The 18031-nt window shown below is 47.2% G+C and overlaps 2 protein-coding genes across 3 annotated transcripts; one reads left to right on the top strand and one right to left on the bottom strand.

Moving 5' to 3' along the window:
* The first annotated feature begins 12246 nt into the window (after positions 1-12246).
* Positions 12247-13274, top strand: LOC125544401. The gene has a single exon (XM_048708081.1). The coding sequence runs from the start codon at positions 12291-12293 to the stop codon at positions 13008-13010; it is 720 nt and encodes a 239-aa protein (XP_048564038.1). The 5' UTR covers positions 12247-12290; the 3' UTR covers positions 13011-13274.
* A 75-nt stretch (positions 13275-13349) lies between these two features.
* LOC125544400 lies at positions 13350-17537 on the bottom strand. 2 transcript variants are annotated; one of them, XM_048708080.1, is made up of 7 exons: positions 17290-17537; positions 16984-17173; positions 16597-16692; positions 16305-16521; positions 16080-16220; positions 13721-13828; positions 13350-13594 (listed from the first exon to the last, which is right to left on the bottom strand). In XM_048708080.1, the coding sequence occupies exons 2-7, from the start codon at positions 17151-17153 to the stop codon at positions 13514-13516; spliced, it is 813 nt and encodes a 270-aa protein (XP_048564037.1). In that variant the 5' UTR covers positions 17154-17173; positions 17290-17537; the 3' UTR covers positions 13350-13513. The 2 variants fall into 2 exon arrangements, with proteins under 2 accessions (XP_048564037.1, XP_048564036.1); XM_048708079.1 differs by having other exon boundaries at positions 13350-13614; positions 17290-17533.
* Between the last annotated feature and the right edge of the window lie 494 nt (positions 17538-18031).

Below are 18031 nucleotides of genomic sequence, written 5' to 3'. Positions count from 1 at the left end.
CTACCTCACCCTTGTTAAATTTCTTCTTCTTGAAGGTAGTAGTCTTGGTAGGCTTGTTGAAAACAAGCTTGTTCTTCCTTTTGTTCTTATTTTGTGGGTACCTCTGCACCATATTGGCGGTAGGTCGAACCTCACCTCATTTCTCAGTAGTATCTTTAGCCCGAGCTTCTCTTCAACATCAAGATATGCAATCGGAATTTCAACTGATATCTCATGTCTCTTATGGTTCAGAGTTGTGGCGAAATTCTTCCATGAAGGATGCCACTTTGCAATCATGCACCCAGCCACAAATTTGTCGGGTAGAACACACTTAAGGAGTTCCAGTTCCTTCACAATGCACTATATCTCATGAGCTTGTTCAACCACAGAACGGTTATTCACCATCTTGTAATCAGGGAAGCTCTCCATGATGTATAGTTCAGTGCCTGCATCTGTTGCTCCGAATTTAGCATTCATTGCATCCCACAGTGTCTTCTCATCGTCTATGCGCATGTACACATCACATGGACGGTCAACAAGAACTCTCAGAATGCATCCCACAAACATAGTATTGGCTTCCTGGAATTTTCTCTCATCTTCCTTAGACATTTCCTCTGGAGCACCAACACCAACTTGGAAAACTTTTAGAGTAGTAAGCCAGGGCATGGTCTTCACCTGCCACCTCTTAAAGTGCACACCAGTAAACCTCAGGGCATCAGCGAATCCAGCCATAGTTAACTGAGTAAATTGCCTACAATTAGGTTTTTGGATTGTTGGATGGAATATTAGCCAAGTTCATGATTAATTCCAGTAAATAATTCATGACTAGAATAAAGAATAACATGCAACAATCTAGCAAACTAGGTGGCACAAAGCGCTTCTCAAAAACCTAATTCGTCCTCTCCCGGTGCAGGATCACAAGGACGGACGGTTCCCGAGACCCCCTCTCCCGCACGCCCCGAGATGAAGTAGACTATGGTGACGGCACAAGTTGCGAGATGAGGCAAAACCCTAGGTATTTTCGGTGTGTCTTTGGCCGAGGCCGTTAAGATGGACAAGGAAACAACGAACTTATCTGTCAAGACACCAAAAAAAACGACAAAAGGAAGTTGCGTCCCTGCAAGGCAACAGAACGGATTTTGGCGGACCATTCACGCGCATGCGCACGTACCCGGCCAGGCGAGCATGTGGTGTCTTCTCTTTCTCTCCTTCACACCTCACTAAGCATGGTGTAGGGAACCCGTTGTATAAAGAGGCTCAACTTTTTCTCAACTTTCGAAGTGAGACTAAACTTAAAGCCATCACTTGTTATTTTAGTAATGAGCCACTATCTGAGGTTCCAGAATTTGTTAATGAGGCAAGCCCATTTATTCTAACACTAACGAGCTAAACAAACAAAATGATCTAGAAAGAATGCAAACAAACAAAAAAGGACAACAGAGGGGCCACAAACAATTGTGATGTCATCTTATATGTGACGTAATTATGTCACATTTAGATGAGGCTTAAACACACACAATATCTAGCTCTAGCCCATGTAGTAATTTTCATGAAGCCGTAGAAAAATTTCAAAAAATTGTGGAAAACCCAATCCTTACTCGCTTTAATATAGGTATATATATATATATATATATATATATATATATATATAGATATAGATATAGATATTACAATCTAGGAATTACAAGTTCTATAGCCCTGATCGTCATCTCTAACCTTAAGGTCGAACTCGAACCGATGCAAGGATTTAACACGGCATACCTCTGTGCGCATCCAACAATCAGGATTGAACATCCTCATCTCTACCAGAATCCGTGCTGCGACCATGTTCCATTCCGATACGAGACGTCTGCGCAAATCCTCGGACAGACCAACTTCCCACCCCCACGGCAGCACCGTCAACTCCGCCGCCGCGTTCCTCCGCACGCAGAAGGCCGGCAAATGGCCCCTTGCGAGGGCAACGCCTGAGTAGGAGACCAGCACCTCCCCGCCGTTGGAGCACCACGGGTGAAGGGCGGAGGGGTTCTCGACGCGCACGATGAGCGTGAATGCCGGAGAAACCGTGGGGCCAACCGTCGCGTTAAGCCCCGTGAAGGCGGCCAGCTCCATGGAGAACACGGCATCTTCCGTCGTGGGTGAGGACAGGATGGAAACGATCATAACCACTAACCCGGCTGCCATGAATACACAAGGGAGCGCATTGCGGGCTCTTAGCTCCACTGCACCCCAGGGGTCCAGGTCCACGTCAATCGGTTCCGGAGCGTCGACGCTTATGGCAACCATGAATTTTGTCCCGGGCCTTGAGCTATTGACAAGAACCACCGCCGTAAGCCGTAGCAAAATCCGATCACCAGAATATTGGCCGGTAACTCGACGAAAAACTTTCCTGTATATAAGGACTACTAGTACCGAACTACCGATCGAGCACAACCCCTGCCACAAATAACGCAAGAGATATATCTCTTTTAAACAGAAAACACGTGGAGAGATGGACCAGGTGAGCCTACAAATTCATGAACAGGCTGCTCATGAAAAAGCAGAAGTGCGCCATGAAGGTTCGAAATCTGTATTCCCTTCGCGAGGATCTAAACAGAGCAGCGGTTGTTGTCCTGTGGATACCCCTCTTGTTCTGGATACCCCTCGGTTGCGTGGTTTTCCGCGTGAACGGCCTGCCTCCCAAATTCTCCGTTCAGGTCACCGAGGCCAGGAGTCCCGAGGCGCCCCGCGCGGCGGTTCCAGCCGATCCCGTCTCCACTACCGGTACCGCCTTCAACATTACCCTGCACGCCGTCAACCGACGCCCCGCCGACAGGTGCTACCGCCAAGGCGAGGCGGTTGTGCTCTACTCCGGCCTCACCGTCGCGTGGGGCCGCACGCCGCGCTTCTGCGTGGGCGCGATGGATACACGGGACGTGACGGTCGTGGCATGGGCCGACGACGGTGTCCAGTTGCCTGCCTTGCTCAGAGACCAGATGGCGGTGGAGCGGCGTGCTGGCTCGGTGGAGCTCCATGTCGATCTGAGGCTGTTCCGGAGCGATGACGGCTCGGCCAGACCAACGTGGATGCGGTGCAAGGTGACGACGGGTGGACCCAAGCAGACGGACGGAGTTCCATGCACAGTATTCGCTCTGCAGAATTGGGCCTCCGATGTTGCCCCGTCTTGGATGCAGTGATTTTTAACAATGTGCTTGTTTTTCTACGTAGTTAGGCAGGGAGCCGATCCCAACCTGTCAGAGGACTTCGGTTTACTCGTCTAACCAGCATCTTGCCCAAGTAGTAAAACCATCTCTGTTCTGATATATTGGTCCTCATCGTATTTTATATGTCAAATTTTAATCATAAATTAAACTAATAAAGTGTTAATGCATGTCATAAAAAATCATAGCGTTTGATTTATATTTAAACTTCAATAGTATACTTTTTTGTGACATGCATTAACATTTCATTAGTTAAAACTGTGATCAAAATTTGACACCGAATACGAAGGGCACTAATAAACCAGCTCGGAGTTAGTACTCCGAGCTTCCGTCGAGGAGTAAAAACACTCACCTGCTCAGTCGCCGAGTCAAACACGCTCGCCACATCTACCACCGCCCAAATAACCACCCTGCCACCCAAATCACCACCTTGCCTCTTTCTATGGCTAGATCCCGCCGACGTTGCTCGCCGCCGCCCATTTGCAGTGCTTTGCCTGCGCACACGGTAGTGCCTCCTCCTCCCGCGCCGCACCAGCCTGGCTCCTTCCATTCAAAGGAGGCGGTGGCGCGTGCATACAACATCAAGTCAGTGCACTTGTACGGCGGCGCCGAGGGGCGTAACTTCCCCGACAGCTATCTACCGTCATCGGAGCCGTCGATGGACCGACGGGTGGCCACTCCACACCAGTGGCAAGAGGACCGAGTAGCCCGCGAGCTTCTCATGGCGGATGTTGCCGGTGAGGCGTACATGATGGAGCTCTGTCGACGCTTCCCGGAGCGCGTCGAGTCAAACCACCGCCTGTACGCGGAGTTTGCCGCACGCAGGACCGGAGTCATTGATCTGTCGAGCGATGAAGACGGTGATGACGACACAGACGACCTAGACCTAATGATTAGCAATATGAGTAGGGCGGAAAGGAAGGCATTAAAGGAAGAATCTGACTAGGTTTCAAATTTCATTTCTAGTTCTATGTGAAATATCTTGCTAAAATTTTGAATTCCGTTTCTAATTCTATGTAAAATATCTAACTAAAGTTTTGATTTCCGTTTCAAGTTCTATGCAAAATATTTATGATTTGCACAATATGTTTTACGTACTAGTTTGAAACTAATATAGCACCTGATTTGTGTCCTATGTCTTTTATTTGTTTCTACTCCATTAAATTTAGAACTTCGGCCAGAAACAATCAAAACTTGGAGGAGTCAAAATACTCCACTAATGTTTACTCGGTTGTTTACTCCTCTAAGATTTAGGAGATCGGCTAGAGATGTCGTTAAGCCTTGTACAATGCGAAGTGTTAAGTGACGTGTGTAGTAAGGTAAATCCAACTTTTCTTAAGTACAAATGCTTATCTCTAGAGGAGAGCTTTCTAATTTAGCGTCTATCCTCTATAATAAGCACCAATGCTTTGAAACAGTTCATTTCTCTAAGCACCTCTCATAAGCACCTTGCGGTCACTACCGAAATCGACCATTGCCGAGTGCTCGAGAAACTTGGCGAAGCCCTAGAACACTTGCCAAAGACTTTCTCGAGAACTATTCTTGGCAAAAGGTATACGCGTACCCCCCCCCCAACCCCGCGGAGAACTTTGTCGTGTGCCGTTTGTCACACACTCGACCTACATGTTGTCGAGAACCAAAGGGGTCATCTCGATAAAATAAAGTGACTTCAGGATCATTAAGAAAGACGTTCTCGCAGCCAAAGAATATGCTAATGTAAATAATTATATTAGAGAGCATTAATGCATCATATTTAAATTCAATGAAATTTGAATTGAGGAAATTTCAAAGCCTCAAAATTAAATAAAAGGAAAAAACCCAACATTTATTCAGATCTTTCAAAATGACTTGTTAAACCGAGGAAATTTTGAAGAGCTTATAATAAATACAAGACCCTTCCCAAAAAAGTAAAGGTTTAACAAGAATTATTTCTGGCTTTGAATTAAAATCACTATTGTATTTGCATCGCATCGGGTTTATAAACATAACTGATAGAACATAAGTTCAATATCTCTGAAATATTTTATGTGCACTTGGCTATGTCCAAAGTAGCTACACAAAGTTCATAGAAAATTTGGCACTAATCCACGAGATCGAGAGGAGTGGGCGTGTTTTACCCGAACTAGCAAGCAGTTGGCTCCAATTGGATCGGTCTTGGACCGGGTTCTCGTCTCCGGTGAGTGGGAGGGTAAATTTCCGAGGGGTTCGCTCTCCGCGGTTCTCCACCTTGTCCCGGACCATTCACCGCTCCTTCTGAATTCAGGACAGGTTCTACCTAGTCGAACACCTCATTTTTCTTCGAGGCCCAATGTTTTCTCCACCCGGAGTTTGCCGGGAGGGTTTCGGAGGTGTGGAGGGCGGCCCTCTCAAACCCTCCCCATAGATATGGCTTGATGTGCGATAGTATGGATCACTTGAAAAATTGTAGCCATCGTGCCAAGTGTTTCATGAGAGTGCGGGCCGCTAATTTAGATTGGCCTAATAAGGCTCGCAAGCAAGCTTTGCTTGCTGAAGTTTCATCTCTGGATGCGGTGGCTCGGGAGGGAGAGATGGAAGAGCTGGCTTGCACAGAGTAGATGTATCGGCAACAGCGGGGCCGCACCTAGAGAATCCTCTTCGGTGATGCCAACACCAAATATCACCATGTTATCACCAATGGGCGTAGACGCTTTTGCGAGATCAAGAATTTGAAAGGGGCAGATTCTGTCATCTCGTACCCAAGAGAGCTTAAGGCTCATATTTATGGCTTATACTGTAGCCTGCTTCGGGAAGATAGATGGGGATCCTTCCGCGGCGATTGATGTCCGAGCTTGGTCGATAGAGGAGTGTGGTTTCGAATGAGGAGAATGCAGTGCTCACGGCTTGCCTCTGCTCAAGGAGGTGAAGGCGGCTCTTGACTCCACCAAGACCGACACCGCGTCGGGCCCTGGCGGATTCCCGGTGAACTTCTACAGGCGGCTTTGGACCCTTCTCGGTCCTCTCAACTTAAGGTTGATTACTGACTTCATGAGAGGGCTTATTGAGATTAAACATATCAGCTGCAACATTCTAGTCCTCCTTCCAAAGGTGGTAGGATTATTTGGTAATTCCACCCGATTTATGTGATCAATGTAATCTTTAAGCTCATCGCGAAGGGGCTCGTGATTCGGCTTTCGCCGGTTACCCACCATATCATTCACGCGAATCAAACAACATTCATTAGAGGGCATAGCATCCATGACGGGGTCACTACCTTGCATGAGGTCCTTCGTGAGATCAAATTGAAAAGAGACGAGACATTCATCCCCAATGAAAGATCGTGGATGTCGCCTAGAGGGGGGTGAATAGGCGTTTTAAAATAATTACGGTTTAGGCTTGAACAAATGCGGAATAAACCTAGAGGTTAATTTGTCAAGCACAAAACCTAAAGCAACTAGCTTCACCTATGTGCACCAACAACTTATGCTAAGCAAGATAAGCAACTATGAGATAGCAAGATATATGACCAAGAACAAAAAGGCTATCACAAAGTAAAGTGCATAAGTAAAGGGCTCGGGTAAGAGATAACCGAGGCACGCGGAGACAACGATGTATCCCGAAGTTCACGCCCTTGCGGATGCTAATCTCCGTTTGGAGTGGTGTGGAGGCACAATACTCCCCAAGAAGCCACTAGGGCCACCGTAATCTCCTCACGCCCTCGCACAATGCAATATGTCGTGATTCCACTAAGGGACCCTTGAGGGCGGTCACCGAACCCGTACAAATGGCAACCCTTGGGGGCGGTCACCGAACCCGTACACTGTGGCAACCCTTGGGGGCGGTCACCGGAACTCGTCAAATTACTCGGGGCGATCTCCACAACCTAATTGGAGACCCCGATGCTTGCCCGGAGCTTTGCACCACAATGATTGAGCTCCGAACACCACCAACCTTCTAGGGCGCCCAAGCACCCAAGAGGAACAAGCTCAAGGGTACCAAGCACCCAAGAGTAATAAGCTTCTCAACTTGTAACTTCCACGTATCACCGTGGAGAACTCAAACCGATGCACCAAATGCAATGGTAAGGGCACACGGAGTGTCCAAGTCCTTCTTCCCCAAATCCCACCAAAGCAACTAATGCTAGGGAGGAAAATGAGAGGAAGAACAAGAAGGAGAACACCAAGAACTCCAAGATCTAGATCCAAAGGGTTCCCCTCACATAGAGGAGAAAGTGATTGGTGGAAATGTGGATCTAGATCTCCTCTCTCTTTTCCCCCCAAAACTAGCAAGAATCCATGGAGGGATTGAGAGTTAGCAAGCTCGAAGAAGGTCAACAATGGGGGAAGAACACGAGCTAAAGAGATAAGGTTGAATGGGGAAGAGGACCCCCTTTTATAGGAGCTCCTGAGTCCAACTGTTATGTGCTCAGTCCGTGCACAAGCGGTACTACCGCCCGGGCGGTAGAACACGGAGAGCGGAGAAAAACAGAGTGCGAGGCAGAGCCGTATGAGCGGCACTACCGCTGGAGCCAGCGGTACTACCGTTGGCCGCAGCGATACTGCCGCTTGGCCCAGCGGTACTACCGCTGGGACCGCGCACAGCGCCTACCACGAGCACAGGGAGAAGGAACAGGGAGGGGGCCATTGAGCGGCACTAGAGGCGGTGGTAGCCGCGGTACTACCGCACACGAGCGGTACTACCGCTCCTACTGCCGCTGAACCCGACATGAGACAACCACGTCTCGAGTCGAGGCGGTACCAGCGCAGAACTGGAGCCGTACTACTGCTTATGGCCATGGGCGGTACTACCGCTGTGGGACAGCGGTACTACCGCTTGTGGCGATACGCGGTACTGCCGCTCGAGCCCAGCGGTACTACCGTTGGCGCCATCCTTATGCCACTTCCACGAAAACAAGTATACTCCATGGAAAACCAGAACTGCCATAACTTCTACATATGAGCTCCGAATTGAGCAGATTCAAGCTTGTTGGAAACAAGACGACGAGTAGCATCAAATGGAGGAGTGAAACCTCCAACAGAGAAGAACGGGCATAACCTCCAACATCGAAAACATCATAGAAGATGCGAGTGAACTCCGTTTTCGATGAACTCGAGCTTGTCGTCAAGATGACCATAAGCTCTAAGAGTCACAAAGAGAACCAAACAAGAACCAAGAAAGATGATGCAAGGATGCAAAGGTTTGAGCTCTTTACCAACGATACGATCAAGCTACTCATCGAGAGCCCCCTTGATAGTACGGCAATCGATCCTATAACCCGGTCTCCCAACTACCACCATGAGACCGAAAAAATAGAAAACCTATCAAGGGCAAACATTTGGCTTGCACATGGTCCACTTGAGCTGGATGATGACGATCTTGACTCCCTCAAGTTGGATCACCTTTCTTGATTGCGTTGGCTCGATGAAGACTAGTTGATTGCTCCCCATACCCCACTATGGGTGAGCCACTCTTCCGCACATCTTCATAAATCCATTGTTACCACAATGGACGATAAGCTTCAAGCATTTGATCTCTTCATGATGATCCACTTGAACTTGCACACCACAACCTAACCCCACAAAGAACTCTCACGAAGACCATGGGTTAGTACACAAAGCATAATTGACAATGCTTACCATACCATGGGATCACTTAATCCCTCTCGGTATATCTTCTACGCTTTGTGGGTTGATCAACTTGATTCACTCTTTGACTTAGTCTTGAAAAACCTCTCACAAGACCAATCTTTAAGTAATTCCTTGAATAACACCTTGGTCAACACAAACTCTCCTTGAAACCAACACATGTACTCCAAGAAAAGCCTATGGACAAAACCTTCAAATATAACTCAAGGCAACCATTAGTCCATAGAGATTGTCATCAATTACCAAAACCAAACATGGGGGCACCACATGTTCTTTCACCCAAGATCGGCTTCGAAAAGGCGTATGATAGGGTTAATTGGATACTTCTACAGGAGATCATGCACAAGAGAAGGTTTGACCCAAGATGGACTAGCCGAATCATGCAACTTGTTAGAGGGGGATAAACGACCATTAACATCAACAGGGAGATTGGTTACTATTTCCGCAATGCTAGAGGATTTAGGCAGGGGAACCCACTATCCGCTTTGCTTTTTAATCTTATTGGCAATGCCTTGGCGGCATCCTGGATGGGGCCAAGAGGGCCGGCCACATATCTAGCATGGCGGCCCGCATCTGCAAGGGAGGGGTTACTCACTTGCAATATGCCAATGAGACCCTCATCCTTATTAAGAATGATCCCCGAGAGATCATAAATCTAAAATTCCTCCTCATGTGTTTTGAGGCGATGTCGGGTCTGGAAAATAATTGTGAGAAAAGCGAGGTGTTCATCACAAGTGGGGACGTGGAAGACCGTTGGAGAGCGTCTAATATGATGAACTACAAGCTAGGAGAGCTCCCCATTAAATACCCGGGGCTCCCCTTGGCTGGTCACCAAATTATTATAGAGGAGCTTTCACTCATCACTGATAGGGTTTCCACTCATGTGGAGCCATGGATGCGCAATTTCCTAGCTTCAGGGGGGAGGTTGGCATTAGTTAACTCCAACCTCTCCTCTATCTCCATTTTTGCCATGGGTTTTTACTTTCTCCAAGATGGAGTTTGTGACCAATTTGGCAAAGTCTGCTCCCATTTGTTCTAGGCCAAAAGGAACGGGAAAAAATATCACATGGTGAGCTACTCGGTGATGTGCTCCCCCAAAGAGGTGGGAGGCTTAGGAATAACTAACACAAAAGTCATGAATTGGTGCTTGCTCACGAAGTGGGCTTGGAAAATTCTGAGAGGGCAGGGAGGTGTGTGGCTTCCCATCTTCAAGAATAAATACTTGAAGGAGACGACATTTCCTTTAGCAGAGGCACATGTCTATCTCATTTCACGAGATTGATTAGGAAGGTTCAACACTTGCTCCGTTTAGGAACCAAGTTTGAAGCGGGCGATGGTCGGCTAGTGAGTTTTTGGCATGAAAATTGGGTGGCAAAGGAGGCTCTGTGCTACTGATTTTCTTGGCTCTTCGATATTGCTCGAGAGCCAGAATGCAAGGTAGCCGGTGTATGGGTAGAAGAAAGGTGGGCCCCGACCTTCAGACGGGTCCTGGGCCCATTTTAGGCGGGTCAACGGGATGAGATGGTTTCCACTCTTGCTCCAATCTGCCTCTCCCAAGGGTGGGGCTTGGTATCTTGGCACCTCAAACCCTCCGGGGATATCTCGACTGGTTCGCTTTATAAGGCTATTTTCGCCAACAATCTTGTCGTGTGTGACTTCCAAGACATTTGGAAATCTGAGCTCCCATCAAGGTTAAGGTGTTCCTTTGGCAAGCAGCGCGTAATCACATCACTTGTGGTGATCTACTTGTTAAGTGGAATGAGCCTGGTGAAGGGAAGTACATTTGTGTGGCGCCGACGAGACTTGCGACCACATCTTTTTCCGCTGCTTGATGGCTTAGTTTGTGTGGAGTGTGTTCAGAGAGGGGTTTAATCATGCGTGGGCGCCGACTAGGTTTGGGAGTTTCATTCTCCTCGCCAAGGAATTGCTAGGCAGAGAGTGTAGACTAGCTTGGTTGGGTTTTGGGGCTGCGGCCTGGGCTCTTTGCGCGTCTAGAAACAAGGCCGTATTTGAGAGATTGTTTTTCATCATCCGACTGACATTCTTAATAAATTCATCTCCTTTTTGCAGCTTTGGAAGGTTCTCAGCTCTCAAAAGGACATGTCACACATTGAGCGGGTGTGTGCTCTCCTGCGCGACCGAGCCTCTCCCCTTCATGCTAGGCCGCAGGAGGAGTTGGGCTAGAGTGCTTTTGTCTTCTATTGTGAGGAGTTGAGAGGTGTGTTGTGAGAGGTGCCGCAAAAGTTCTTCATGGTCTTCCCCGAGTTTGTGGTGGCACTGGCAGGCGGGTCTTCTTCCTCTACCGTCTGGTGCGGCTGGGTGCTGCGTCATCTCGCTCGCGCCTGGGAGGTGATGTATTCTTCTTGTTGTGCGTCTGTGCGTCTATGTGTCTGTGAGCTCGCACTTGCACCTGGCTAGCTAGCCCCTGCTTGGTGTGAACACTCCCTCTCATGTGATGCGGGAAGTCAACACATGGACAGACTCAGAGGTATGGCTCAAGAGGCATATACATGGACAACATTTTTCTTGGATAAATTGAGAAGCCATGACTTGAACTCTGGTACCATGTTAAGCTTCATGCACTAGTCAATGCAATCAAAAGTCCGGACTATTGAAAAGGATAGGTAATCGACATATACACTTCAACGTGCGCGTCTTCAGAACCCTTTTGTCTTTGTCATTTATTTATTTTCCGTGTTGAACTTGACTTCTAACTCATTATTAAGGGTCTCAGTTGCCGCGCAGTAGTCTGTTTTCTAAAAAAAGCATTGAAGATGCTCTAACTCATGGGTGTTTAGAAAAAATAGTCCCTTTGTTTTTAAATATAAGCCCTTTTAAATATTTTAATACAAGAATGGAGTTGTGGCTCTCGGCCTCCATGGAAGCCGAATTTTGAAAATTTTAGAATTCGAAAATTTCGGTTTAACAAATAATCTGAAAAAAAATGCACAGGTAAACATGGATGTGAGGCATATGTGTGTAAAATTTTAGAATGAAATAATTAAAATGTGACCTGTACAAAAAGACAAATTCATGGTTTGGAAGGATGAATAGTATCATGTGTTAAAAAGCCTCATATTTGTCTTTTTTGCACAACCTCATTTCAATGTATTTCGTACTGGAAATTTACACATTTGTGCACTATGCCTTCATCTATTTCTATAAAAAAATAGATTTTTTTGAAATGTAAATAATATGATTTTTTACAAATTTTGAATTTTACATTTGGAGGCCTCGATGAAGCTCGGCTTCACAAAGCATTTTCCGTTTTAATACAAACTACATACATATTTATATAGATTTTAGAGTATAGATTCACCCATTTTACTTCCTACGTAGTCCGTATAGCAATTTATAAAAAAGACTTTTAGGAATTGAGAGAGTAACAGATAACTCGTCGAACTTTATCACTATATATTGACCTACTGCCCTTAGGCAAACAATAACAAATTCGTAGTACGCCACGCTCCCTACCGGCCGCCGGGAAGATCTGCAACCGGTACGCGGCAACATGCCATCTCTTCTCTTCCGACTTGTGCGAGCCTTGTTGAATTTGGTCAAGGAAACATTGTACCCAGCCGTGAAGCCCGGACGTGGTGTCCCCGTCCTACGCGGTGGCGACGCCGGCTTCAAGAGGCCGGCGGTGCTCACCTGCCCCCGCTACATCATCTCCGTGATCTGTGAATTCGCCATGTTGATCTGCATCACCGGGACGGTGTGCTACTACTTCACCTACGATTTGCCACCTGAGTTCTCCGTCCACTTGACGCCGATCCCGAGCAACAGCAGCGTGGGGGCTCCGGCCGCGACGACGGCCATCCCCCGGGCCTTCGACATCGTCCTGCACGCCAGCAATCGCCGCGCTACGGAGAGGTGCCACCACCACGGGGTGGGAGTGGTGACGTACGGCGGCTACACCGTCGCGTCGGGCCACGCGCCCGACTTCTGTGTGCCGTGGAAGGGGGCGCGCGAGGTGCCGTTCGAGCTGGCGTGGGACTGGGACGACGGCGTTTACCTGCCCGAGCACCTGCGCGGCCGCATCGGGGCGGCGGAGAGAGTCTGCGCCGTGGAGTTCGAGGTCCAGGTGAGGCTCCTCCAGGGAGGCGACGCCAGCTCCAGCACGGGCACGCCGACGTGGATGTGGTGCAAGGCGAGGATCGGTGGGGCGCCTGGCGCCGTCACGCCCTGCACCGTGTTCGCTCCACAGAACTGGTTTTCGCCCCTGGCTTAGCCGCCTCGGTGTCGCCATGTATGAATTTTTGCTTTTCCTGGCGCACAAATGTCCCTCGACGCCAGCCAACCCATGTTTTGCATGACCGATGAGGAAGGACCTGGCTGTTCAGTTTTCGCCCTTTTGATGGCCATTCCTAGGTGATATGCAAGTCTTCTATTTTGATGACAATGATTTTCAATGTAATTTCTCTAGGAAACTAGCCGTGTGATTTCATCTAAAAGAAGAAGTTGTGTGATTTTGGTAAACTGTTGGCGTGGAACTACCTTTTCTCTTTGTGATTGAGCCGAGTTGTGGTGCATAAGAGAATGTTTCAGAGGCATCACGCTGCAAGTTCCATTCAGTCTTGGTAAAAAATAATATTCGCATCGCATCGAATGAGCGTTGATGTAAAATACTTCGGTATGCATGAATAAAAACATAAATCCAGATGATAAGCGTCTCTAGCTTGATTCTGCATCCACCGGAGTTCTTTTTACTGCCAACTGGATCCTCATTCATTCCTATGGTGACCCTCCAGCGTGGCCAATATCTGTGCGATTTTTGGAGCGCACCACATGAAAGTCTCGAGCCCCCGGAGACAGCTGACAATATATGAAGTAATCTGCATTGAAAGAATACTGAATAAGGACAGTTGCTTCGACAATAGTTTGATTGTTAATAGACATGCTAACACCTTTTCGGAAAAAAAAAGACATGCTAACACTTACTTTGTAATGCTTCGCAATACACAGGTCTGGGTGGACTAGCCAAAGGAAGCCACTAATAGTTCCAATAATTGATGCGCAAAACAGTACGACGTTGAATTGAGTGTAGTCCTACAAAAACGAAACAAAAAACTGAGCACACATAGAAGTAGAGCATCAGCTAAACAAACAAAAATATATTTTGAAACCTCAAACAATTCCACATTTTTTTATATGTTTACATATACTGTCAAACAATTCAAAACTTGACAAGAGTACCGGGCAGTGACTTGAGGTAGAAGCTGTAGCCAACATCGCTGGTAGCGAGCTTTGGCAATGCCATCGTATCGCCTTCGTGCTTGTGTGCCCCCGGTGAGTGTGTGTGGAGATCAAGAAAGTTTGCACCTTTGTGATAGTTTGACCAATAGGGTTTTTATTTAATTCCTATAAACTCAATAACAGCCCAAGTCTGGGCCCATGTTTAACAACCTATGTGTTGCAAGACCGAGACTTAAAACCAAGTCCACTAATTAGAGCCCCAAATCGGTCTAATTATGCAGTAACTTATTTCCATGTAAGTACTTGAGACTCCAATTGGCAATTGGGCAGCTTACCAGGGACGAATGGCAACCGGTGGTGGATCAGATCATTAAGCAACTACCGGGCTGGCAAAGAGGGCTGATTGATAGAAGTGGGAGACTAGTTCTTGTTAATTCTGTTGTTCGCGCGAGACCCACACACCATCTGATGGTTTTAGAGCTCCTAAGTGGGCTCTGGAGGCCGTGGATAAAAGCTGCAGAGCATTTTTTGGGCTGGATCAGAGGAAATTCATGGAGGAAAGTGCCTGGTTGCTTGGAGTAATGTATACCAGCCGAAGTGCTTCGGTGGGCTGGGTGTTCTAGATCTTCAGAAGCAAGCACTGGCTCTTAGGTTCAGATGGGAATGGTTGCACCGTACTGAACCATCCAAACCTTGGTAAGGATCACCGATGATCTCTGACCCTTGCTTGGGGGAACTATTCAACAACTTGGTGCGCTGGAAGGTTGGGAATGGTGCTTCTGTGCGCTTTTGGCAAGATCGATGGATCAACCGGCGATGTGTGGTGGAACTAGCACCGCTGGTTTTTGCTTAAGTTAGCAGTCGATGTGTCAGATCGAGAACAGTGCGAGATGGCATGTGCCTGAACCGTTGGGTGCTCGACATTGCTGGTGGATTGTCTACGGAAGGGCTTGTGCAGTATGTGCATCTTTGGGATGCTGTTGTGACAACTCAATTGTTGCATCAGGAGGAAGATCAGGCTGTATGGAAGTGGAATGGAGATGGGGTGTGCACTGCAGCTTCCACATATCACATGTTATGGGAAGGCTCAGCTCGGTTCTCTTGTGCTAAGCCGCTGTGGAAAAGCTGGGCGACTCTAAACTGTAAGATCTTCATCTAGCTCGCGTTGCAGCACCGCATCTGGAAGTCTGATCGACGGACTAGGAGAGATCTTCAGGATCAGGTGGATGTGTGCCACTTTCGTGACCAGGAGGAAGACAACACCAACCATAAACTCATGCAATGCAGCTTCTCCAGGGAGGTGTGGCATCGTACCCTGCTTAGGGCGCAGCTGGATGAAGTAGCCATGCCGACCTCGATGAATAACTTGGAATCTTGGTGGACTAGGCCCAGAGTCATTTAGCCGAAAGCTAAGCGCGGGGGGTTTGACTCTTTTCTCATGCTCACTTGTTGGTTTCTATGGAAACAATGGAGCGCAAGGGTTTTTGCTAATGTGGGTCTACAACGGAACGTGGAGAACACTACTCAAATCATGGATGAGCCGCATCATTGGAAAAGAGCGAGTGCTTATGGAGTAGTCCACCATAGGTGTAGGAGTAGAGTTTGGGGCGGCTAGCCTTGTAAAACCAAATCTTGTACATTGTTTGCTCTCCTATAAAAATATGGTATGCACTTTGCATACTCTCGAAAAAAAACTTTGCTACCTTCCAAGTATGGCAATGAACATGAATCAGGGGTCTTCGCAAAGAAATAATAGATGATGTTAATTGATGCAAAATTTTAAAATCCAACTCCATATTACAAGATGTGTCCTCGAAATGTTGAGAATAGATGACCAAATGCACAATGGAGAAAAAAAAAAGAACTCCCAAATTAGGCAACCACCAAAGCATGCATCTACTTCTAGTCCGCTGTAGTAGATGCAAAAAAATGAACTTTTATGAAACTTCTAAGGTGCCAAACTGATGCTCTCAAGATTACACGGTTTTTAACTTTTATATGAAACAGTACCATGCAAAGTGCAGTATAGAAATTCGCATTACAGATAGGAAAGAAACAGGGGACATGTTTTGTAATTATTACAGCTCACAGAACATGTACTTACAGTGGCACTTATCCTGAAGAAATGTGCAACGACGGTAACTCCTAGGCAACTCCAACCGAGGAGACCGGCTTGCGTCCTTACAACAGCAGTGAATAAGAGGAACCCAAAGACCGTGTGAAATGTGTTATACAATCTCAAATCCTGAAATCATACAAAAGAATCAGCTAACCACGTTTACAAATAACTACACATCATTGTACACATATATGCTTAAAGAGCTAGTACCACCCCTCTCTTTGGAAGCTTCTTGTACGCTTTGACAAAAAGAACAAAACTTATTGCGGCCCCAATAAAAGATGCCACTCGGATTGGGTCAAAACGGTTACACGATTCGGTGTATACGTTCCACATGATGTAGCCCCAAAGGTTGAAGATTAGAAACCACCAGAATAAGGTATGGCAACCACCTTGATCATCTGGTCCTAGCTTCCCAACACGGATACTGATAAGAATGTAATTTCGTTATTAAGAAACCATGAGAATTGGCAGAACATCATAGAAAGTTAACGACACTTACGCTGGAACAAGTGAAACGCCACTCGATAAGATGAAGGCTATCCAAGGAACAGCCTTGGCTAACTCTGTGCTCGGAGTGCAAAAACTCTCGATTTCACTGAAAATTTGTATGAAACAGCACATTATAACCAGACATATGCCTTATCGTCCACTACCCATGTCATTTATCCTATATGTCAACAGATCCAACTAGTATTTTCAGGAAAAGAAAGCTTAAAATTGCAATTCTGCAGAAATCCATTCAACAAGAGGAATAAGTCTACATATCGTATAGGCCCCTACATCTACATGTTTTAGTCCGGCAAAAACAAAATTCCACATATTTAAGTTCACGCTAGGGATAGATCACAGCAGTAGCACATCAGACTGCAGATTAAGCCTTACTTACCATGTGCATTTTCTGTTTGGCGCTGGGAAATTGGTGTCCTTGGGGGTGTGTGCGGAGGCGAGGTCTGCCCTTCCCGCAGCATCAGCGTACACAGTCGGGGGAGAAACACATGGAAACTGTACTCCAATGAAGAACAGCAGCAGCAGTACCGCTGGGCGGAGTTTCTCCATCCTCTCGGTGGTTTTCTTGCCTGCATACCATGCAAGAACAGAAAGTGATGAAGTCTGGACCTCCCTTGCTTAATTTCTACATCTCCCTTGCTTGATTTCTACAAGTATGTGGATGAGTTGTAGTTCGGAAGCTAACCTCTGTTGGCACCAGCGCGGCCTGGCGGAGAAGAGGCAGCAGCGACTCGATTCTTGGTTGGCTTCTCCTGCCTCTGGCCTCAGGCTAGAACGACGAACTGGCTAGCTTACCACTCCTATCATTATCTTCTTGCTCTTATCGTCTCTCTTCTCCGCTCACAACGGATGGAATGCCTGGGGCTGGCTTCTGCCTCATTGCTCTGTTCTGGCCATTTGTAGCATTCAAGCCTCCTGCCATGAGGCGTAAGCAGAAAAAGTGGTTTGCCAAGCCACCAAAACTGACTTTTCATTTTGAATGCTGTTCAACCTTGTCAGTCCAAAGTTCTGGCAAGAGTGTAAGGTGGACAGAGATCCTTGTGGCTTTGTTGTAGCCTGTCAGGTGGGGCTTAAGTTAGAATCTCTGAGGAATGGCCCAGTGTCAGCGATTGTGGCTGGTTTTCCATGAGGCGTCGAAGCAAATTGTCATGGCCACAAGAAAGGAGTATCGTCTTGGGTAGCGTGGAGAGGCAGAGCGTCCGGTCAAGCTCCTGATGTAAAAAAGCTGCCCACAGCTGTCCTTTTCCCTCTTTCTCAAAAAAACCAAACTGTCTTTTCCACTTCCATTTTACCGCAGGCCTCCACGTCTACGCAGTCCAGCTGCCTCCATGAATGTGGCACAACCGTGTGTGTCGCCAAGGCAAGCGTTCGTGTTTTGACCTTTTTTCAAACAAAATCAGGATCTGACCCTGTTCAAAAAAAATCGA

The sequence above is a fragment of the Triticum urartu genome, chromosome 3 (assembly GCF_003073215.2).
Source record: "Triticum urartu cultivar G1812 chromosome 3, Tu2.1, whole genome shotgun sequence".
NCBI classification, from domain to species: domain Eukaryota; kingdom Viridiplantae; phylum Streptophyta; class Magnoliopsida; order Poales; family Poaceae; genus Triticum; species Triticum urartu.
This window is presented reverse-complemented; position numbering and strand designations above follow the sequence as displayed.